General features: G+C 36.7%; 5 protein-coding genes across 8 annotated transcripts; 3 read left to right on the top strand and 2 right to left on the bottom strand.

The window, feature by feature from the left end:
* The first annotated feature begins 2,254 nt into the window (after positions 1-2,254).
* On the top strand, positions 2,255-9,151 carry LOC18027873 (myosin-9). Its single transcript, XM_006410292.2, has 7 exons — positions 2,255-2,445; positions 4,136-4,258; positions 4,465-7,599; positions 7,702-7,944; positions 8,036-8,191; positions 8,320-8,472; positions 8,595-9,151. The coding sequence occupies exons 2-7, from the start codon at positions 4,169-4,171 to the stop codon at positions 8,832-8,834; spliced, it is 4,017 nt and encodes a 1,338-aa protein (XP_006410355.1). The 5' UTR covers positions 2,255-2,445; positions 4,136-4,168; the 3' UTR covers positions 8,835-9,151.
* A 55-nt stretch (positions 9,152-9,206) lies between these two features.
* LOC18027872 lies at positions 9,207-10,761 on the top strand. The gene is made up of 3 exons (XM_006410290.2): positions 9,207-9,951; positions 10,070-10,177; positions 10,307-10,761. The coding sequence occupies exons 1-3, from the start codon at positions 9,316-9,318 to the stop codon at positions 10,466-10,468; spliced, it is 906 nt and encodes a 301-aa protein (XP_006410353.1). The 5' UTR covers positions 9,207-9,315; the 3' UTR covers positions 10,469-10,761.
* A 500-nt stretch (positions 10,762-11,261) lies between these two features.
* Positions 11,262-14,097, top strand: LOC18027871 (proteinaceous RNase P 1, chloroplastic/mitochondrial). Its single transcript, XM_006410289.2, has 7 exons — positions 11,262-11,425; positions 11,748-12,951; positions 13,039-13,128; positions 13,219-13,400; positions 13,500-13,620; positions 13,718-13,789; positions 13,875-14,097. The coding sequence occupies exons 2-7, from the start codon at positions 11,797-11,799 to the stop codon at positions 13,971-13,973; spliced, it is 1,719 nt and encodes a 572-aa protein (XP_006410352.1). The 5' UTR covers positions 11,262-11,425; positions 11,748-11,796; the 3' UTR covers positions 13,974-14,097.
* A 124-nt stretch (positions 14,098-14,221) lies between these two features.
* LOC112081441 (cysteine-rich and transmembrane domain-containing protein WIH1) lies at positions 14,222-14,982 on the bottom strand. The gene is made up of 3 exons (XM_024147889.1): positions 14,876-14,982; positions 14,610-14,751; positions 14,222-14,466 (listed from the first exon to the last, which is right to left on the bottom strand). The coding sequence occupies exons 1-3, from the start codon at positions 14,904-14,906 to the stop codon at positions 14,421-14,423; spliced, it is 219 nt and encodes a 72-aa protein (XP_024003657.1). The 5' UTR covers positions 14,907-14,982; the 3' UTR covers positions 14,222-14,420.
* Positions 14,983-16,143: 1,161 nt separating this feature from the next.
* LOC18027869 (carnosine N-methyltransferase) lies at positions 16,144-21,955 on the bottom strand. 4 transcript variants are annotated; one of them, XM_024148158.1, is made up of 18 exons: positions 21,649-21,955; positions 20,968-21,040; positions 20,547-20,590; positions 19,855-19,897; positions 19,495-19,692; positions 19,311-19,427; positions 18,937-19,008; positions 18,456-18,500; positions 18,267-18,346; positions 17,908-17,975; positions 17,765-17,831; positions 17,388-17,519; positions 17,101-17,174; positions 16,900-16,997; positions 16,761-16,820; positions 16,621-16,689; positions 16,476-16,529; positions 16,144-16,342 (listed from the first exon to the last, which is right to left on the bottom strand). In XM_024148158.1, exons 1-18 carry the CDS (start codon positions 21,858-21,860, stop codon positions 16,286-16,288), a joined length of 1,563 nt encoding a protein of 520 aa, XP_024003926.1. In that variant the 5' UTR covers positions 21,861-21,955; the 3' UTR covers positions 16,144-16,285. The 4 variants fall into 4 exon arrangements, with proteins under 4 accessions (XP_024003926.1, XP_024003928.1, XP_024003927.1 ...); XM_024148160.1 differs by having other exon boundaries at positions 17,388-17,501; XM_024148159.1 differs by having other exon boundaries at positions 19,311-19,418.
* Positions 21,956-23,313: the final 1,358 nt, after the last annotated feature.

The following is a 23,313-nucleotide window of genomic DNA, read 5'->3' as shown; positions in this document are numbered from 1 at the left end:
TAAATTAAAATTTTAAAATTATTTATAATAAAATACTAATAAATAACAAATGAAATGATGATTATATTAATTTTAGTTTTCTTATTAATTAATTATTAATTAATATTTGTATAAATGTTAAATAAAAATTTATGTTATAACTAATGAAAAATATTGAAAAATATTTATTAATTTTAATATAATTATAAATTATTAAATAATATATAATATGTATTTTAAATTAATATTTTAATATTTTAAAATATAATATTAACAAGTAAGTAAATAACAAATGATGATTATATTAATTTTTATAAATATATATAAAAAAAATTTAAATAATTGAAAAGAACAACTCACACGTAATGTGCGGATATTCACCTAGTTAGAATAAAATGTCGGAAACTAAACTTCTTTAAATTCCCTGCAGCGAAAGAGGGAGGACATTACGCCACCGGTACAATTAAGAACCGAGCGCTGACCGGAGAGAATTTAGGATTTTTTTTTGCATTCTGAATGTTCGGGACTTCGGTTGATTGTCTTCAGTTAATAACAAATAGACCCTTTTAGTTTTCTATTGTTTTGGAAAAGCTCCACGTTAAGAAAAGTGTAAAGACAGCCACTTACATAATTGAGGCTGATGTGGCTTATTCTCAATCTTGAACTGGCCCTGTTTATTTTATTTTTTTATTTATTTCTTTTTCTACATTTCTTTTATTAAATATATGTTTATCTCAATCTTGTACTGGCCCTGTTTTTTTCTTTCTTTTTTATTTCTTTTTCTACATTTCTTTTATTAAATATATGTTTATAAGATTTCATATATAGTTGTATGTTGTTTTGTTAAAAATTTATTTTTGTTTACTATGATGTTATTGGGACTTCAAATATAAGAGTTGTTTAAATTTCTAACTTGTGACCTTTTCAGTTTCGTTTCATATTATCTTTTTTAAATGTGACTGAAATGTAAAAGTCTGGAAGACCATTGGCTACGTTTCTTTGAATTTGACCCAATGCAGAAGTTTCGATAGCCGCCAATTTGGTTAAGTTGACCACCTTTTAATTCTTAATACTTCCTTACATTCATACAGAAATAAATGTTTACAACTTATAAGTCAATTTACATACTCTAATCCATTTCAAATTGTAAATTGTGCCTTTGACGAACACTAACTTTTTTATGTACATGGATCTTCGTAATTATTTAACTTAACCTACTGTTTTGCCGACCAAGAAAACACCTATGCAATAGTATTTTAATTTCACACCACCGATTCACCATTTATAAAAGTGCATGAATTTACTTGCAACTATTCATTATCTAACATTATATTATTTTCCTTACGTACTCAATCGGTTGAACCAAACACAATTGTATTGAATTGTTATTTGTTACGTAATCAAAGTGCACAAGTTTTGGTACTGATTTTAGATTCATTGTTGTGTAGTCATAATGGAAACTTTAGTGACGATTTCAATACGGGGACGATTCATTTTCTTTTACTCAACTTGGAAATGAAAAGTTCTGTAAAACCAACGTGATGTGAATTTTGAAACCAAAACAAATTAAAAAAAGGGAGGTGAAAGTGTCTCTATTAGGGGGAAAAGAAATGCAAATAAAAGCTGAAGGGTCAAATCTAGAAGAAAGAAATATTAAAAGAAAGAAAAGAGTTTTCAAGGTGAGGACGGTTTGGTCGGTCGGTGGCTCATTGGTGTTTGTGGGCCTTCCTGCTCTGCCTTTTCCGTCCAGCCAGCCATTCAAGCCACCTCCTCTCTTTTTGTTTTTCTTATGTTCTTTCCAAATTACAAATATGCCCTTCCTTTTAGTCTTTTGTTTTGATTTGTTTTTTTTCATGATCTTAATTTGTTTCTTCCCAGACTTCTAGTACAGAGATTATGAAAATATGAGTACATAAAATAAATATAGGAATTAATTAATTGTGCAAGTCTGTGATATTTTTACTGAGTTAAGAAATGAAATTCTTAAGAAGATTATGCATAGAGATGATTTATTAAAAGTTATCTTAGTTCACTATTTAAATCTGTGATTAATATAGGACATTGACTACAATTCTAAATTTTTGGTCATTAATTAATGAAATGAAAGCTAATAATAATCGGGTTATGCCATTTAGGGGTAAGAATGATAATGACAGAAACAAATGGGGGAGAATGGGAAATAAAACAAAATTGACGGTCTCCTCGTCCGCCAGATTTGGCTTTCAAAAAAAAAATATGAATCGTCCCCACACTGTCCACTTTATAAACCCTAAAAGATTCTCTTTCTCTCTCACACCCAATTTGCATTTCTTCGTCATCATCTACTCTTTCTTTCTTTCTGCATTCTCTTCATTTATTTTCCCCAATCAATTTTCCCAGCTTGGATAAAAAAACGGTAGTAGTAAAAGAAAAATCCAAATAAGGAAGAAAAACAGAGTTACATTTCAGATTCAGCAGCTTCACTTGGTAAGCTCTTTCACCTTCCTCCTCTCTTTTTCTTCCTACAAATTTGTGGGTTTGTGTTCTAATATTTAATCCTTTTGATTATATTACGTTATTATGTCTTTTGGTTTACCTTTTCTGGATTTCTAATCGACCACAAATCTTTTCAGATCGTTAATTTTCAATTTTCTAATATGGGTTTGTAGAAAGTTTTGGTTCGGTAGCTTCTTCTTAGTTACTGATCGTATCATTTGTTTAATTTTGAAATTGATCGATCTAAGCTGCTTGTCTCTCTGTTTTGATCTCTGAAGATCGAAATCGTTTGCGATTAATCGCTTCTCCTACGGCAGATTCGTCAGATCATTTTCTAGTACTAGTAGTGTCCAAACTCAGGATCTAGTTTTGTTGTTTACTTGACTTGAGCGTTATATAGAACACTAAACGCTGAATATTTAGTTTGATGTTTAACTCTTTGATTGTCGATATAAGTTTGAATTTCTTAGAACATAGTAATAAGTTTTATCACCAACCTTATTTTAATTACCAGATCAAACTTTAAATATTTAATACAAGGTAATTAGGAACATGCCTTCTTTGTTTTTGGTGTTAAGCTTGCAGCTTTTAACAAAACAAAAAAGCTTACTTGCAACTTTACAGATACGTCTTTGTCTATATAGGCAACGATTAGACCAATTTGGTGTACAAATGAAGAAAAACTTATCCAGGATTAGGAAAATTCCTATTTGGTCGAATATTCTTTGGTTTAATACAATAAGATAGAAAATGAAATTTTAGTTGGAAATTAGAGCAAGCGAAAAAGATGTTTGTGATCCATCTAGCAACCATGATGGCCCCTCCCCTTAAGATTTAAAATTAATGGGGTTTTGCTTTTATTCATTTGGTATTTTATCCTAAAATTTCGTATGATCTACTTGAAAATATTCTTAAAAAAAATTATCATCTAGCGTTACAAAAATAAAATACAAATGAGTTCTTTGTTTTCTTGTTCTAAAATACTGGCCCACGAGTCACCGCTGCATCTGGTCGGCGTACCTTTCGGTTCTTTTTTTTCCCTGTAATATATTTAGTCACATATAATAATAGTGTTTTGTTATTTAAATTCTTAAACAAAATTGTAATAATTTTCATGGATATTTTGTGGGCATAATGAGATCAATTTTCTATACAAAAAGAAAGAAACTTTGATGTTGTTGGTTTGGTGGACACTTTACACCTTACTTATCTTTAATTTGTTTGGTAGGGCTTTATTAATATAATAAGCATACCTTATTCATTGTGCCGTGGTGGAGATTGTTGGTTGTTAAAAATGTTTTAAACTCTGATAACATCACATGCTATGGCCCAAAGTACCTATTGATCTTTGTCTTCTCCAGATTGGTTTTGGATTCTTTAGCTTTATGAACCTCTATAAGTACGTCATTTCTTGTAAAAGATGAAAATAAACGAAATTAGAAATCTACTATTGAATTGGTATTTCAATTAGTTGTAACGAGAGATGATGTATTCCTGTTGATTGTCACAATAAATATCTTATAATATTTGTTTTCTATCTAACTTTTGGAAACTGGCTTTCTTTTTCTTGCAAGCTATTCTTGTCTTTTATTTATTTATTTATTTGTGTGAAGAATTCCAATATCATCTGATATCATCTTCGTATTTCTTCTCATGCGAACCACATTTTAATATTCTGCAGAACCAAAAGTAATCGAAACTGCTCAAACATAGTATGGAGGAAACAACTCAAGTAGCGAGTTCCCAGGTCCCTGTAGTGAAACCTGGTGATGATGACCTTAAGACAGTTGATGTTGCCGTCAAGGTATTGATCATTTAGTTTCGCAGAATTATATGTTTGCTCATTTTGACTATAATGGATTTTTCTTTCTGTAAATCGGTGTATGTCTTGCATAAGGTTTTACTTGTTTTAGCGTATTGAATTTGCCGTCTCTCTTTATAACTTCTTAGTACCACTAAAGATGTAAGTAAATGATGTGGAAGAATTAAGTAGTTCTCGATCTGTTGCAGACTGTGAATGGGGAAGTAACAAAGGATAGGAAAGAAGAGGAAGACACAACATTAGATGGCGAATTCATTAAAGTTGAGAAGGAAACTTTTGATGCCAAGGATGATGCTAAGAAAGCAGAGCATGTTCCTGTTGAAGAGCAAAAGCAAGTTTCCATTGAAAGAAGCTCGAGTGGTTCACAAAGAGAACTACATGAGTCACAAGAAAAGGCCAAGGAGTTAGAGCTCGAATTGGAAAGAGTGGCAGGGGAACTGAAACGGTATGAATCTGAGAATACCCACTTGAAGGACGAGCTTTTGTCTGCGAAAGAGAAGTTAGAAGAAACGGAAAAGAAGCATGGAGAGCTCGAAGTCGCTCAAAAGAAGCAGCAAGAGAAAATTGTTGAAGTGGAAGAGAGACACAGCTCTCAGTTGAAGTCCTTGGAAGATGCTTTGCAGTCCCATGATGCCAAAGATAAGGAACTAACTGAAGTTAAGGAAGCTTTTGATGCATTGGGCATAGAACTCGAGAACTCACGAAAGAAGTTGATAGAGTTGGAGGAAGGGCTAAAACGTTCAGCTGAAGAGGCTCAGAAATTTGAAGAGCTGCATAAGCAAAGCGCTTCTCATGCTGACTCTGAGACGCAGAGGGCTTTGGAGTTTGCACAGTTGCTTGAATCGACGAAAGACAGTGCCAAGAAAATGGAGGAAAAGATGGCTTCCCTGGAACAAGAAATCAAGGAGCTGAATGATAAGATTTCTGAAAACGAAAAAGTTGAAGCGGCCTTAAAGAGTAGTGCGGGAGAATTAGCTGCCGTGCAAGAGGAATTAGCACTTTCAAAATCTCGTTTGCTGGAGACGGAACAAAAAGTGTCTTCCACAGAAGCCCTCATTGATGAACTGACTCAGGAACTTGAGAAGAAGAAAGCTTCGGAATCTCGGTTTAAGGAAGAGTTATCAGTTCTAGAGGATTTGGTTGTTCAGACCAAAGATCTCCAGGCTAAACTTTCTGAACAGGAAGGTATTAATTCAAAGCTTGGGGAAGAACTCAAAGAGAAGGAACTGCTGGAATCCTTATCGAAAGACCAAGAAGAGAAGCTGAGAACTGCAAATGAGAAGTTGTCCGAAGTGTTGAAAGAAAAAGAAGCCCTTGAAGCAGATGTAGCAGAGGTCACTAGTAATGCAGCAAAAGTAAAAGCGATCTGCAGTGAACTAGAAGAGAAACTGAAGACCTCAGATGATAATTTCACCAAAGCAGATGCTCTTCTGTCTCAAGCTTTGTCAAACAACTCAGAACTGGAACAGAAACTGAAATCTCTAGAGGAGCTTCACAGTGAATCTGGATCTGTAGCAGCAGCTGCTACCAAGAAGAATCTTGAGCTGGAGGAAGTTGTTCGGTCCTCTAGTCAAGCAGCAGAAGATGCCAAATCACAGATTAAAGAGCTAGAGACAAAGTTCAGTGCAGCTGAACAGAAGAATGTGGAGCTTGAGCAGCAACTGAACGTATTGCAGCTTAAAAACAGTGACGCAGAACAAGAATTGAAAGAACTCTCTGAGAAGGTATCTGAACTTAAAGTTGCTATTGAAGTTGCCGAGGAAGAGAAAAAACAGGTGACCACTCAGATGCAGGAATACCAAGAAAAAGCATCCGAATTGGAATCGTCTCTGAAGCTATCATCGGCCAAAACCTCAGAGCTTGAAGAAGATTTGCGAATCGCTTTGCAGAAGGGTGCAGAGCATGAAGAGCGTGCTAATACAACTCACCAGCGCAGCATTGAACTCGAAGGTCTGTGTCAAACATCACAGTCAAAACATGAAGATGCTGAAGGAAGATTGAAAGACTTGGAGCTTCTACTTCAGACAGAAAAATACAGAATTCAGGAACTTGAGGAGCAGGTTAGCTTGCTGGAGAAGAAGAGTGGAGACACTGAAGCAGATTCCAAAGGTTACTTAGGTCAGGTGGCTGAGCTTCAATCAACACTTGAGGCTTTCCAAGTGAAAAGTTCGAGCCTTGAAGCTGCTTTAAACGCTGCAAATGATAACGAAAGAGAACTGACAGAAAATCTAAACGCTGTTATGGGTGAGAAAAAGAAATTAGAGGATACAGTGAATGAGTACAGCGCAAAGATCAGTGAGTCTGAGAATCTGCTAGAAAGTCTCAGGAATGAATTGGGTGTCACACAAGGAAAATTGGAGAGCATTGAAAACGATCTTAAAGCTGCTGGTTTACGGGAAAGCGAAGTAATGGAGAAACTGAAGTCTGCTGAAGAGAGTCTTGAGAAGAAAGGAAAAGAGATAGATGAAGCTATGAAGAAATCCATGGAGCTTGAAGCTTTACATCAGTCTTCGAGTAAAGACTCGGAGCATAAAATTCAAATGGTTATGGAGGATTTCACTAGAAGAGATTCAGATGCCAATTCTTTGACGGAGAAACTGAAAGACCTCGAGGACAGAATAAAATCATATGAAGAGCAGTTGGCTGAAGCATCTGGCAAATCTTCTTCTGTAAAAGAAGAACTTGATCAGACTTTGGGAAAACTCGCTGCTGCAGAAGCCGTTAATGATAAACTCAAACAGGAGTTTGATCAGGCACATGAAAAATCTTTGCAGTCATCATCAGAGAATGAACTACTAGCAGAGACAAACAACCAGCTCAAGATCAAAATTCAAGAGCTTGAAGAGTTACTAGGTTCTAGTTCTGCCGAGAAGGAAACTGCAATGAAACAGGTGGAAGAGGCAACTGAAAGGTTGAACCAGAAAGAGACAGAATTCAAAGACTTCATTGAAAAGTTAAAAGCACATGAAAACCAAATCGAGGAGCACAAAAGGCAGGCTCATGAAGCATCAGGAGTTGCGGATACTAGAAAAGTTGAGCTTGAAGAGGCTCTATCTAAACTGAAGAATCTTGAATCTACTATTGAAGAGCTCGGGGCCAAATGCCACGGGCTTGAGAAAGAAAGCGGGGATCTGGCGGAGGTGAATTTAAAGCTGAACCAGGAACTAGCCAATCATGGATCAGAGGCCAACGAGTTGCAGACAAAGCTCTCTGCTCTGGAGGCTGAGAAGGAGCAAACAACCAAAGATCTCCTGGCTTCAAAGACAGCCATAGAAGATCTAAGAAAGCAGCTTACCTCTGAAGGGGAGAAAATGCAGTCGCAGGTAATATCTTGGATCTAAATATGTTCTAATTACCAATCTACATTGCAACAGTTTTTTTTAATACTACAATCTTTGAGAAAATGACACTAGTTTGGGTTGCAGATTTCTTCACTCACTGAGGAGAACAACCAAGTCAACGCAATGTTTCAGAGTACTAAGGGTGAGCTCCAATCAGCTATTTCAAAGCTTGAAGATCAACTAAACGTAGAGAGGTCTAAAGCTGATACTTTGGTGTCCGAGATTGAGAAGCTCGGGGCAGTGGCTGCTGAAAAGTCTGTTTTGGAATCACATGTTGAAGAACTTGAAAAGAAATTGTCAAAAGTCGAAGCTCAGTTGAAAGAAGAGGTATTGCACTCATCTTGAACAGAGGAAAATAGAATCATTATTATATAAAATCCATAAAGTACTGATATACTGATTGATTATGTTTCTACAGGGTGAAAACGCAGCTGCTGCTTCTGAAAAAGTGGCAGAACTGAACTCAAAACTGCAGGAACATGAAAATAACGCCAGTGACCGAGATGTGCTCAATGAGCAAGTGCTTCAGCTTCAGAAAGAGCTTCAAGCGGCTCATAGTTCCATTGCTGAACAGGTTAATCATCTTTCTTGCTTGACCTTTATCTCAGATAAGCGTCTTGGGATTTATCTAGGTTGATAGAAAAGGCAATGCATCTTATCTCATTATGTCGCTAACCTCTGAAAACTTTTCCGTGGAAACAGGAACAAGCACACTCTCAGAAGCATTCAGAGCTGGAGTCTGCGCTGAAGCAATCACAAGAAGAGATTGAAGCTAAGAAAAAGGCGGTCTCTGAATTTGAATCAATGGTCAAAGATCTTGAACAGAAAGTGCAGCTCGCGGATGCTAAAGCTAAGGTCAGGCATAATATCTCCGTGCAGAACTCTGTTTGACTGATAACATATATAATCCATTGATGCAATGCATACAAGAACCTCAAAACATAGTTGTTTATATGATCGAAACCAAAAACTTGCAGGAAACGGAGGCAATGGAGGTAGGTGTTAAATCTCGAGACATTGACTTGTCCTTTTCTTCACCAACGAAACGTAAGAGCAAGAAAAAGTCAGATACATCTCCTTCTTCTTCTTCTTCTCCGGGCAATGCCGTTACTACTACTCAGACAGCGTCAACTTCCCATCTCATGTCAGTGAAGATAATCTCTGGAGTGGCTCTGATTTCCGTTATTATCGGTATAATTCTTGGGAAAAAGTATTAGTCTTCTCGTGTGGTGTGGTGTGATGTGATGGTCTTGTGAATCTCTCTTCTTCTTTGTTTTTGGGGTTTTTAAATTTTGATCAAACTCTCTCATAAGCTCATGAGAGATGTAATGCGTTAGCAGAATTTACGAAGCTTTGCATCAATTTGCTTCTCTCTGCAGATTGTTTTTGTTTTTCTGGGTTGGGGATTTGGATTTTTTTTCTGGCTTGTAGGTCAAGCAATGTCCTCATAGTCATATTGTACTAAATTAAACGAAAGTGAAGTTCATCGATAATTGTGGTCTATTGTACATTGTACATTTTCTTGGAATGAAAACCGTTCCACATAATCCAATTGAACCAATCGGTTTAAAATAGACCCGGTTCAGTCGACCCGCGTTGCCTATATAAACCACTCACAGTGAGCGTCTTCTTCCTCAATTTCTCTCAGCTTTCACTTTCCTCGCTTTCGCATTGAACATTGCACAGTGAGAGAAGAAAATGGCTCTAAACATGGCGGAAGCCCTAGAAACCGTAATCGATAACGCTCAAGAAACGGATTACTCGTACGAACCAGAGGAAGATGACATCGATCTCTCTCTCCTTCGTCTCAACAGCTTCGGGAGGTCCTCCGATCGATGCCGCGCGAACTCGTCTCCTCCGCAGTTTCAATCGTACGGATCTTTCGGATCTTCTTCAACCGCTGCCACCAGCCCCGTGAAACGCCCATCGCCGGAGTCGAAGGAAGCCGACGAGCCCAGGCGCAAGAAGCTGTTTCTTCCCCGACCTGAGGAAGACGAAAGGATGTCTAATCTCATGGGCTATTCGAAGGTTCCGCTTCCCATGGATTGCAATCCGACGCGAATCCGTTCGTCTCCTATCTACAAGCGATCTCTATCCGATACGTTTGCTTCTCCCGGTATATCCACATTCGGGTCGGGTTATACCCGAGACGGCGTCGCTCAAGAAACAACACCCTCGGGTAATATCGTCCCTTCTCTTCCGCCACGGCCACCGATGTTTCGGAGGTCCGTCTCCGATGTTTCGCCGTCACCTTATAAGACTCTTGGATCTTCTCGCTCGACTGCAATTCCTGAAGCTGATTTTTCGAATCCAGAAGCCTCTGAAGCTAACAAGGTTAGCAAAACTCTATATCCAATTGCCTATTTAGTGTTTCAATTTGCGAGCTTTGTTAGTCGTTTTGAGAAAATTAGGGTTTCTGATACACTTTGGTTGTTCTGTTCATCATCATCAGATGCTGTATGTGATCAAAGACGGAGTCCGTGAATTGGATCAATGGTGTAACAAGCTCATAAAGTACGGTGAAGCAGTCTCTTCTGTCAAGCAAGATGACAGTCCTAAGGTTCGTATCTGAAAATCCGTTCTTGATAGTTGAACTTGAACATGGCCTTACTATTTTGTACGCTTTGTTCTCTGATAATCTCTGAATCGAAGTCTTGCTTTTGGGCACAATGGTTTGTTTGGTGTACAGGGAGAAGTTGAGTCACAAGAGGAGGAGCAGCAGAAAGATTGTAAAGAAGGAGTTAAGGTGGACAGAGTCGGCGAGGCCTTTGTGGTTGAGATCAACTGTCCCTGTGGAAGAAACTACCGAACTCTCTTCTCAGGCCGTGACTGCTACTACAAGCTCTTGTAGAAATGGTTTGAGTGGAAAGATCTCTCTCGTGCTGCATATTCATCACAAAGCTTCTGTAGATAATACTAGCTATACACATTGTTCTATACATCACTGTTTCGTACACATTGTTCTATACATCACTGTTTCGTACACATTGTTCCATATGTCGCTGGTTCTTGCTTTGTATAAGCTCTTCTAGGTAGCTCTTGTAGGTACTAGGGAATAGCTAACACACATTGTTGATTGTTCCATTGTAATACTCTTGTTACCTCATTCATTGAAATTGAAGTTTTGGTCTCTTTTGTGTTTGATATCATTCTTACGACTTGCAAAAGTTTTTGTGTACAAAACCTTTCCCCATGTTCTTTGATCATCACCTTAAGTTGAAGGATCTCTCATGCAGTCATGCTGCAAACTCATCACAAAGCTTCTGTTGATAAGACATAAGCACGCTGTTTAGTGCTTGTAGTTGTAGATGTTAGCTATTCACATTGTTCCATTTTCATATACTTTTGTTAATTTGCTTACTTGAAACACTTATGCCTCGTTCCCTTGAATTGTGGAACTCTGGAAGTTTTGAATTTTTTATCACTCTTACGACTTGCAAGTTTTTGTTTATATCAATGACTGGACCGCTTAAACCGTGACCCGGTCTGGGTTTTGTCTAGACCAGCACCTTTGTAACCCAAAAAGAGAGAAAACCCTCAACGGTTCTTTTAAAGCCCTAAGTATAAACTTTTTTTGCCGTTAATGGGCTTCAAAATACTGATAAGAACTCTGTGTAGCTAAACGACGTCGTTAGGAAGTAGCATCCAAAAGGGTCCATCCATGGCAGACTCTTATATCTCAATCTGCTAACCTTTGTGGGTTATCCATGGTGGATCCTGAAGGAGACGCTGGGTCGACCAAAGTCTTCTTCTTCTTTATCTCTTCCCCATTTTCCCCATCAGAAAGGCTGTCTCTTTGTGGCGCGAAGTAAGTTCTTTCTCTCAAAATTCTGTATGAGCTGTCTACAACATGTTCGACGATATTACCATATGAACAGTTCTGTTGTTTATCCTCAGCTCCACTCCCTTTTAGACTGATAACTCACATTCGTACATAAACCATTTGCTTTAGTTTTGTTCTTGGAGTAGATTTTGGATAGATTGTAATGTGCCGTACATAACCATTATCTTCGATTTCTGATTGGTATTGATATGTATTGAACATTTGTAAGCTTTTTTTCTCAGTCTTGGAACTTCTTTTGGTGCTTCTATATTATGCCTTAATGAGTATCTTCCCCTGTCTCTTGCAGATGAATTGAATTGAAAATTGAAATTTACAAGTAAAACAGCTTCAGAGTTATGCTGCGTGCAACTTGTTTTACTCCTTCCCTTTCTAGGGCATGTCGCCCTTTATTTGTAATGATTCTCAGGATCCCATCTGTTCATCTTCCGCATCATCGTAGCTTTTCTCCATTTCGTGGGTACCATACTTCCTTGCCTGTCAAAGGCACCCGAGATAGACGACTTCTTCTTGTTGAGCACAAGAGACATCTATGCACAATGCCTGTCGCTGCTAAACAATCACAAGCTTCGCCTTCTGAAAACTTATCGAGGAAAGCAAGGAAGAAAGCTATTCAACAGTCTCCTGAAACATTGCTGAAACAAAAGCTAGATATGTGCTCTAGGAACGGTGATGCCGTGGAAGCCCTTCGCTTGTATGATGAGGCCAAACGCAATGGTGTGCAGCTCAGCCAGTATCATTATAATGTGTTGCTCTATGTATGCTCGTTGTCTGAGGCAGGAACAGAGTCTTCTCCGAATCCAGGACTTAGCAGGGGTTTTGATATATTTAAGCAGATGATTGTTGAGAAAGTAGTTCCTAATGAAGCTACATTCACAAACGGTGCTAGACTCGCCGTTGCAAAGGATGACCCGGAAATGGCTTTTGATATGGTCAAACAGATGAAAGCCTTTGGTATCCAACCTAAGCTGAGATCCTATGGACCAGCCCTTTTTGGTTTCTGTAGGAAGGGTGATGCAGACAAAGCCTATGAAGTCGATGCGCATATGCTTGAATCAGAGGTAGTCCCTGAAGAGCCTGAGCTTACTGCACTTTTGAGAGTTAGTATGGATATAAAGAACACAGACAAGGTCTATGAGACATTGCAGCGGTTGAGAGATTTAGTGAGACAGGTTTCTAAACCGACTTTTGATACGATTGAGGAGTGGTTTAATTCTGAAGCAGCTGCAAAAGCTGGAGTCGAGAAATGGGATCTGAAGAAAATAAAGGATGGGGTGGTGAGTGGTGGTGGTGGGTGGCATGGACAGGGTTGGCTTGGAACTGGCAAATGGAATGTGACAAGAACTGAGATGGATGAGAATGGTGTGTGTAAATGTTGCAAAGACAAGCTTGTTTGTATCGATATCAATCCGGTTGAGACAGAAAACTTCGCTGCATCGTTGACTCGGTTGGCCTGTGAAAAAGAAGTCAAATCTAATTTTAACCAGTTTCAGGTAACAATTAATCTCTTGAGGATCGTAGTAACACTATCTAAAGCAAAGCTGAAAAAGGTTTGTTTTTTTTACTCGGTTTTGTTGCAGGAATGGCTTCAAAGACATGGACCGTTTGATGCAGTCATAGACGGAGCCAATATGGGATTAGTCAACCAGCGTAGTTTCAGCTTTTTCCAGGTGATCTTGAATTCTTTTTCATTCTACTGCCAAACTCAAGATCTTTGATTGATTACTTTATGCCTTATGCGATTTTATCTCTTGCTCTAGCTTAACAATGTTGTCCAGAGATTTCAACAAAATAGTCCGTCGAAAAGGTTACCACTTGTGATCCTGCACAAGAGTCGTGTAATCGGAGGTCCAGCTACTTACCCTAAAAACAGAGCCTTGCTAGAGAAATGGAAAAACGCCGGTGCTCTCTATGCTACTCCTCCTGGCTCAAACGATGATTGGTATTTACTTTTTGTCTTAGTTTGTGCATTGATCCAAAAAAAATGAGAATCCATTGGTTGTGTGAAAATCAATTTGCTGCGGAAAACTCTGGCTTGCAGGTATTGGCTTTACGCTGCTGTGAGTTGCAAGTGTTTATTGGTGACAAACGATGAGATGAGAGACCATCTCTTTCAGCTACTCGGTAACAGTTTCTTCCCAAGGTGGAAAGAGAAGCATCAGGTAATAATATATTATACAAATCTGTGAATTGATATGAGAATGAATGTATGTACATATCATAATCTTTTAATTGTATTGGTTTTCTTCAATGTTGCAGGTTCGGATATCTGTGTCTCGAGAGGATGGACTCACACTGCATATGCCACCTCCATACTCCATTATTATACAGGTCAATTTCAGCTTACACAAACTCAAATCTACAAAAGTTTGTCTGCATTTTGCAAAATGATGAATGATTGTCTTTGTTGATGCAGGAGTCTGAAGATGGAACATGGCATGTCCCAATGAGCGTAAAAGATGATCTCCAGACATCAAGGCAATGGTTATGCGCGAGAAGATCCAAAACACATTGAATTTTTTATTAGGGTTAAAACTTGTTGTATCATCTTTTTACATCAACAACACTGATTACTTTCTTTGAATAAAAATTGTTGTTCTATTAAAAAATAGTTCAGACGATTATCAAATATCTTGAGCTACAAAAATGTCCCCAATAGTTTTCAATATTTATAATTTGGCGCCTATAGGCTATAGTGTTGATAAGATTGGTCCGAATGCCAGTTGACTAATAGTCAACATTGTCAATCTAGCAATAGCATGCTTTAGATGTAAAAAAAATGATTTATTAATATGAAATTTCCACAATATAAACGAAAGAGTAGTAAAAAAAAAAATGAATTAACAAATAGGAGGTCCACATATCATAAGCCAACCTAAACAAATCGAAATTCAACAAAGCAAAATACAATAATATAAATCATCCGCACGAATATTAAATAAACCATGGAATTCCTCGGAAATCAGAAGCAGGCGTCGAGGACACAACAGCAACACATAGCCGCAAGACTGCATTCAAAATCAAAAACAAGAAACAAAAATCATTATTTGAACACATAATAACCGATCCGGTTCGATAATTAACCAAAAAATATGCGAGTCCGGTTACGTGGAGCCGTAGACCAACAAAGAAAAGAAAAAAAGAGACTAACCAGCCTTTCAAGAATCCATCACCCTTGGACTTTGTCTCGACCGGAGCCATCGTGGCATGACTCGTGTCGTTCGTTGGGTAACCAGTCGGTGGCGGCGGTGCCACGTAAGGACCGGTAGACACTGGAGGCGCAGGGTAAGCTCCTAATTATACATTTAATATATTAGCTTTGATACCATAACATTCAAGAAACATGATTAATTATGACTTATGTAATGCTAATTAATTTGTAAGAAAAGCGAAGAAGAAAGAAAGAAAGAAAGAAACCTGCATATTGGTTTTGGCTGTATTGGCTCATCTTCGGAACAAATTAGATATTTTATCTTTGAAAAGCTCTACGGGAAAATAAGGTGTTTTGTATGGATTAATATTTGTAAATGATCATATAGTAGTCATGTATATATATATAGAGATAAGGGAAGAAGAAAAAGAAGGTCGGTTTAGTTGAACCGCGTGAAGGCAGATAAGAATTTATTCCATCGACCCACGGAAACAGCTGAGAAGTATCCTTTTTATTTGAATATCAAATTATAGTTTATCTTTTCTGGTCAAATCAAATTGTAGTTTGAAAAAGTATATTAATGTGATGTTTTTTTCTTATTCTCGAAGAATACTACTGTTTTGTTGAAAATGATGAATACATCGTCAACCTTCTTAGTATAGTTTTTATCTGTGCCGAGTTAACGTGTCAATTCATGTATGATTTCGTGTTCGCACGTGTGATCGTGATGACATTCTGAATGCTGATGTTTGATCCTTCAGATTTTCGTTGGATTTTTTTTTTTGATACAAAAAAAAACAATTTTTGGGAGTTACAAATGCTGATTAATTGGTCTACTGACAAACAAAAACTCCTTCATCGTAACTATTAATGTCAATACTACTGAAGAAGTTTCTGAATAACAATAGAATATGCAACAAAATGCTGAATTCAACATGGCTTTATTCCTATCTTGTTTAATAAAGAGTTTATTTTCTTTCTCAAAGCAAAAGTTTAGACCTTTCTCTAGCTATGGGAATATTTACATGTTAAGAAAGAAGAGCGAATGTATAGATATACAACCAAACTTTACAATATTGTCTAATACAACTGAACAGAATGCTAAGAATTTTTCTTTTGAGATTTACAGCGAACATATTTTCTTTTCGTTAAGAGTACAGTACATAAAGTCTTAGTATATTCGAAAACTTTTCAAGAGGCATGTGGAATTTTTTTTTGTAAAGGAAATTAATTATTAGTTTCAAGTTTCCATGCCCACTGAACGCATTGTGATTTGATTAGTACGAACAACCGAATGTCTCTGGTGGATTTATTAAGGTTATGAATCATTGTATCAAGGAGCATGAGTTAGGAAGAGATTGAAGATTTGTATCAAGAGTATAAGTGAGTAAGGTCTAGAGCATTTGTAAATAGTTTGGTTTATTTCTGTATTTCAGGGTTCCACATCGGAACATGAAACTCGTAAGAGATTCTGTGTATTTTTGTTTGCATTGTTTTCTACACACGAGAGATCAAAATTCGAGAGATAACAAGATGATGCAAACGAAGAAGTTTTTTTTTTATTCATAAAAAAATAGTGAGTGTTTTAGATTTCATCCCAAAAAACAAAAAATAAAGAAATCCAGATGCAAACAAAAAAAATTCCAGAATGAATATAGTTTAAGGGGATATTTGGTTTAAGTTTTTGTTGCACATTTCTTCCTCATTGTCCAGAAGGCAGCATAGTATCGGTTCTGCAACACACAACAACACAAATAAACCCACCTTTAGATTCGAAAGCTACCAGCCAAATATAGAAACAGAGATACTGAAACTAAGCTTAGAGATTAGAGATAATCAAATCCAGAGGGACATGAGATATCTGACCTGCATCATAGACCGGGGATTTGTAGTGTACGTTGTTTCAATTGTTCTTTCTTTCTGCAAATGTTAATACAAGAACTCAGCGTGGAAGAACATGATATGTTTTAATTTCTGAAGGAAAATGTCATTGTTATATCGTGTAGATTACCTCTATCTCGAACCCATGATGTGAAGCAACTTTCTTTACATCCTCCAAGCTTAGCTCGATCGACATTTCCTAAGGAAAAACAAGAAATATAATGTTATATCCGAGTTATAGCGAGATTGTGGGACAAATCCAATGCTTACATTTTCATGGCCATATGTGTCCGCAAAGTGATACAGCAGAGGTCCTAAGTTTATCCAAACCTGATGGAAAATTCATTTAGACAGTCAGGAGTAATAAAAGATCAAAGGGGTTGGAAAAGAGTGTAACAGGGAAATTTACTCCTCCATCCTTCAAGATCTTGGATATGGTTTCGATGTACTCAATGATGTTGTGAGCAGTGTCGATGAAAAAGCAAGTCACAACTGCATCCCACATTCCTGAAATTCATTGTTACCGTTTACATGACCAAATGAACGGTGAGAAACAAATAGCATCTTGGCTTAAACAAAGCTGAGTCGTCGGCTTGTCGCAGTTTCTTACCTTCATGACCTGATTCATTGTATACTTCAACAAAATCACCACCACACATAGAGAAACCTTCAGTTATTCCTGCACTGCTCACAGAAAATGTTTACAATAAAGCTTTTTAGTAAAGTGACAGAATGATTGCAGTTACATAAAATCATCAATGCAAGTTGCTTGGACACTTTTAATTGAGTTCCGTTATGTTTACCAGGAAAACAGATAGTTATTGTAGCTAAAACTAAACTACACATTCCAAAACCATATTAGGCCAGTACTCTATGCGGTTCGGTAAAGGCATATACCTTGCAGGATGAATATCAGGAATAGAAATAGGGCGTAGTTGATCATTGTCTGAGAGCGAATTGCAGTTGCTGTGTATCCAGGGGTATATTGTCCACTCACCAGGCACTTGTGTACTGATGAAAAAAATCAAGCTGAGCAAAACTCAAAACTGGACCAAAAGTAAGAAATTACCTTTAACTAAAATTTAGAGGTATATCAGAGAAGAAGAACGTTTAGAGGTTGGCTGTTGTGAAAAATGCTTAAAGGAAAAGATATAGATACAGATTGAGGATATTTTAGACTGATCTATTTTTCAGAAACAACCAAATATCTTGCCTACAAACAAAAAGAGGGAAGATAGAAAGATAATATAATTAGGAAAGTAAGAAACTCTTACTAATTCAGAATAAAACTTGAGCATATCATCATGTAGTACGAAAATTCATTTCCTTGGCTTATGAAACCTGTCCCAATGCACAAGAGTTGTAATATTTTATTATCATTGAATCTAACCAGAAAGTTTAATTCTCCATGGCATACCTAGACAAGAAATTTCAAGGGCCAGCCGTCCAAGTCCAGCACCAGGGACTAAACAGGCAGGAGGGGTGCTGAAAATCATATAATTAACTTTGTAAGCAGAGTGAATCCAGTGGGTACTAAAATCCTCAGCAAATACTAATTGTTTTGTCTATGTCGATTGTTAGTTCTCAACACACCAATAAGGATCTAAACATTTGCCAATTTTTCTCTCTCTTCAGTCTCGTCTCTATGACGGGACTTCGAGTACCAAATTTAGAATTGCATAGTAGTAAAGACAAAAAGGCTTTCCACAAACTCAGAATGCATTAATAAAAAGTCAGACTCAAAATTCAGGAACAGATAACAGTAGCATGGTGTACCTCTCCTTCTGACGATTAGGAAACAATGAATCAAGCTCTTCAAGGATTGGCTTGTAACATTGGTCTCGTTCTCTCTGACCCTATAAGTAAAAAAATGCAACTAACAACTCAAGTTCTGATATGCTATTGATGGAAGAATCATACATCATTGTAACTTGTTAGAAGAAAATGACAAAAAAAAATAGTTACCTCTGCTGCCCAATCTCGAACTATATTCCGTATTATACAGCGAACCTATGTTAGAATACAACAAAAGCGTGCACATTTCAAAGTATTAGATTGGTGACTAACACAACAACAAACATATGCAAATGTATGGGTGTGCCGCCTGTCACCTATATCATGTGCATACGCATAGCTCAACAGGATTCACTCAATACGGAAAGCCACATGAGACAATGTATACTCCCAAAATTGTGCAAACTGCCTAATGGATAGAATATATTATAACAGGATTTACTCAAATAGAAAGCTAGATGAGATAATCGACTCCCAGAATTGTCCAAACTGCCTAATGGATCTAACAGAGCTCGAGATTAGATTCTAACAGGTCTCCTTACAATCTTTGTTTATGAACACTACGAGAGCTCTGATACAATTATGATTACCTACGAAGAAGTACGAAGAAGAAAATAAATTCCATCAGCCATACTACAAGTCAAAAGCATACCTTATCTACATCAACCAGAGGAACATGTGTCTGTAACGATGGGTCCAACCAGTCATGAGATGGAAACGATGCCTATGAAAGAAAAGAGCAACATTAGCATTACAAAAATCACACGAATCGGTATGACAAGTTTGTCACAAATGGAGTAATAGGCAAAAACTTTATACACATAAAAAGCCCTCATATGCTTGACAATAGAACGCTCTCTGGAGATAGAATACTCAGGTTATATTCATATAATCCACTAAAGATGCTCAACAGCCTAAAGATCTTATATAACCGATATAATAACTAAAGAATCTGCGCATTGCTAACGATGTTCAACACGGTTTATGGAAGGAACTGAGGTTTAAAAGTATATGATTTGACATTACATTGCCATGGTCGTGATTTGAATGGCCTCCATCACAATCATTTCTCTTATCATTGATTCTTGTGTCTTCAGAGTGATTCTTGGGGGAATGATCATTAGCATCCTTCCTCTGAGGCCCCTGCATTGATACAACTATATTAAAGATTATAAATGAAAAGGATGTAGTTTTCATGTCTTAATCTGACCTCTATAGACAGAGTTCCTGTTACTGGGTCGCGCAGGCTTTTACATTCTTGCTGATATGTACAATTACTGGTCAAGGCAGGCTGACAAGAAGAGTCGTGCCTTTCGTCTAGTATGTATTTCTCATTTGGAGCACACTCAAGATTTGGGTCTTCAAAACCATCAAGATCCTGACTCAAGTCTATAGGGGGCTCAAAAGCCTGACAAGTAATTAAGATTCACATCATTACATGACATGAATTGCATAGAATTTCAAGCAAATCAAGCATTTAAATTTCCGAATAACAAACTCAAATAAGTAGCATGGAGCAATTAAAACGCCAAGGGAATCATTAGAAGATATGTCTGCAACTGCAACTGACCTGAAGCATATTAAATATGAAATATGAATTCGTCGATATACACCTGCACAACAAAGTCCAATAACTCACTGGTATTTTACATTCGACTATACTAACATCTGGGACAAGCACAAACACGAAAATAGTTCCGAGTTCAAAATGGCATACTATCAATTTTAGTGTCCCAGCAAGAGGAAAGACCAAATATAAGAGGCACGTATATCACAAAATGACAATGAACGTTAAATTAACTAAACAGGATTTACGCAATCAAATACGTAAGTACTCCAATTTGTCAGTAGTTAACAATGTGAATTTTTTTATATATTTCAGAGAGTAGTAGATATAAATAAAAGAGTTGACAACTCACATATTAGTTCTAAAATATGTTATCTTACTTTATACATGCAAATCATTTTTCGAAAATCATTCCACAAAGGTCACATATTTAAGAGGATGACAATGCACTGATGTCAACACCAGAAACATTACTTTCCAACATCACTTTTTATTAGAAAAGTTAATGAAAACGTTTAGGATTCTTCCATAACCCAAAGTAGAAAAGAAGAAGCAACTAGTCATGTCTGAACCTCGAGGCAATTATAATGAAACAAAAAAAAAAATCTGAATATCATCCAAGCAAGCTTGTGACACTTATCTAGACGACGAGGTTACTATAAAATGGTGAAACGTCTACTGAATATAGATTTCACCTTCTTAATCTCTGAAACTTCAAAGGGTAATGGGGTACCAATGCCTGGACAAGAAACAAAAAAAAAAAAGCGCAACGCTGAAAATAGTTAGTTTAGTATAATTATAAGAAAGAAGATTCAACAAATAATCAACTTAAACTTGATATCAAATCTCTTAACAACTATCCATGAGTCAGAGTGTCTAATCATATGTAAGTATTTCGAACTCTAAAATATGCTATAGCAGTAAACCATTAACATAATATCGATAGGCTTACGCAACAAATAACAAACTGCCGAAAGAAATAACAATTAGAACATCTTCATACACAACTATCGCAAACCATATTTAGAGACATTTTTAGTAGAAAATGTCGTTACTCTCTCTAATAAATCATATATGACATTTCTCAAGGCTAGAAATCAGGCGACAAAAAATTACCTTGTGCCCAGGAGACAGCTTCCGATATGATCTTTCCCATCTTTTCAGATCTTCTTCAGAAGCCTCAGGATAACTGTCAAAATTTCACAAGGATAAGGAAGGTCAGCGAAGCAGAAACTTTTCAACATAAATGAACGAACGAAATGAACTAATTTAACCAAGGATGACCCTACTAACATGGCTTTTACAAAAAAAGTAAGCTTCACCAACTTAGGTCGAAAATCTGACTCATAACAGCTTATGTTCATGGAAAACTAACATTTACAGTCCACCTTCTACAAGAGGCTTCACAGGAACCGTGAGTTTCAAACTTTGATCAGCGTATCTCAGATTCAGAAACCCAATAACGAATACAAACAATGTAAAAACTCAGAAGCAATGAACGTGAGCCTTTCACTTCAGTGTGAAGCTTACATTATATGAAGAAAAAAATGATCCTAAAAACCAAAGTACACATATTCCCAATCATATACTGAAAATCCAACCAAAATCCAGTTCCTGTAACTTCACCACCACTAAAACCCAGGAATTTTTACAACAGAATTTAGAATTGTGATTCGAAATTCTAATCAGTCAGATAATTCTCCATGAATCCTCCAAACATAGTGCCGTTTCAGATACGAAAATATAAGACTCTAGAAATGATGAGTAGAAATAAACAACGAGAAAATAAGATAATACTTGAGGTAGGCACTGATAATGCGGCGAAGAGATTTGGCTTCGAGAGCTTCCTCAAGCTTCTTCTGACGGCGTATTTTCTCCTCCTTTTCATCATCCACTTCTCTCAACATCTCTTTCCGCTCGGTTCCCGTTGCGATGGCTGATACCATATCAGGTGCCGGTGCCGGCGCCGGTGCCGTCGCCGTCGCCGTCATCTCTGACGATGAAATCATGGTGGGTCTTCTCTTTGGAGATTGATTCCACCGTGGAGGATTATATGAGGAAACGGCTTTTCAAAATAAATTGGGCCTCATGCTCTTTAATGAGCCTACGTTAGGCCATTTTCCCATTAATTATTGCTATGCTTTTAAAAGAATAAATCATTTGAAATTTATCTTCCACATACAGTATATTAATACTTTGAAATTCTCTCACGTACCTTAGCAGTATTATTTTTTGTCATCTAGGATCAATGAATATTCACATTTAGGATTATACTTTAAGATTCATAATTTATCGGCTGCTACTCAAGGAGTTTTATGTCGTTGGAAGTCATTTTAATTGAGCTACATATTCAGGCTTTGAATGATACACAGACCAAATAAAGTAGAACAAATAATGTAGCTGAAAAAATAAATTATTTAAAAAAAATTGCAGATTTGGGTGAAATGCAGATTTTCGATAGCTGTTTACCCTCTTATATATTTTAGTAATTTGTCATACATTTATAATCTATTAATCTGTATGTAGATTAATGAATTTTATAATAATATTTTTTGTACTGTTTAAAAATTGTGAACAGAAAAAAGAAAATGGCTTCATCTACATTTATTCTGCATTTGCTATATTTTCCACTCAAAACCTCAATCAATAGGAGCATTGTGAATTTTTCTTGATAAGAACCAAAAAAGTCAATAAAATTCATTCTAATTCGAGTGACATTGAATCTGTTTAATCTCTATGTTCAACATTGTACACTTGTATCAAATAAGAGTTATATTTTTCTGGCATATTGACATGTAGGCTTCGTTCACCACACCACACCACCATCGGCTTAGTTCACATATCTGGGAGGTAAGTACAGCTCATCATTATTCGACTTAGATGATGAAGATTCAGAAGAGAGTTGCTTCACAGAACCAAAAAGATATTAAATTATCTTAAACCACCTACATTCAACATTGCATTATATTTAAGATTAGAGACACAATGAAATATTTAGAGAAAGATTGAAAGGGTCAAGAAAAAAAACACTTAATCTTACTGCATATTTTTGTATACTCTTTTGATTAAAAGATTGTTTCCTCCCAAAAAAAAGCGACATTCGTTGTAACGATGCACTTTGTTATTCGTCAGATCATGAGGATCATACATCTCCCATCCATGTTTTATGTCTTGAAACGCATCACAAGTTTTGACGAAGAGAAGTGCTTGTGAAAACGACCAATTGAGGCTGTTCCTCCCTCCACTCAAGCTAATTCACCGTTAATTAACAAGTATTTGAGCTCACGAAAATCGGAGTCAAACTTATAGATTATCAATCATACTATGAATATTTTTGACAGAAGATAATCAAAAGCAAAGAATAACATTCTCTCATAACTTAATAGAATCAGGGATCTAACAATAACAACTCGGAATCTCTTAACGATTCCAAATCAAAATTTAAAATATTTTCACCAAGTC

This window comes from Eutrema salsugineum, unplaced genomic scaffold (genome assembly GCF_000478725.1).
Source record: "Eutrema salsugineum unplaced genomic scaffold, Eutsalg1_0 scaffold_10, whole genome shotgun sequence".
Classification (NCBI taxonomy): domain Eukaryota; kingdom Viridiplantae; phylum Streptophyta; class Magnoliopsida; order Brassicales; family Brassicaceae; genus Eutrema; species Eutrema salsugineum.
This window is presented reverse-complemented; position numbering and strand designations above follow the sequence as displayed.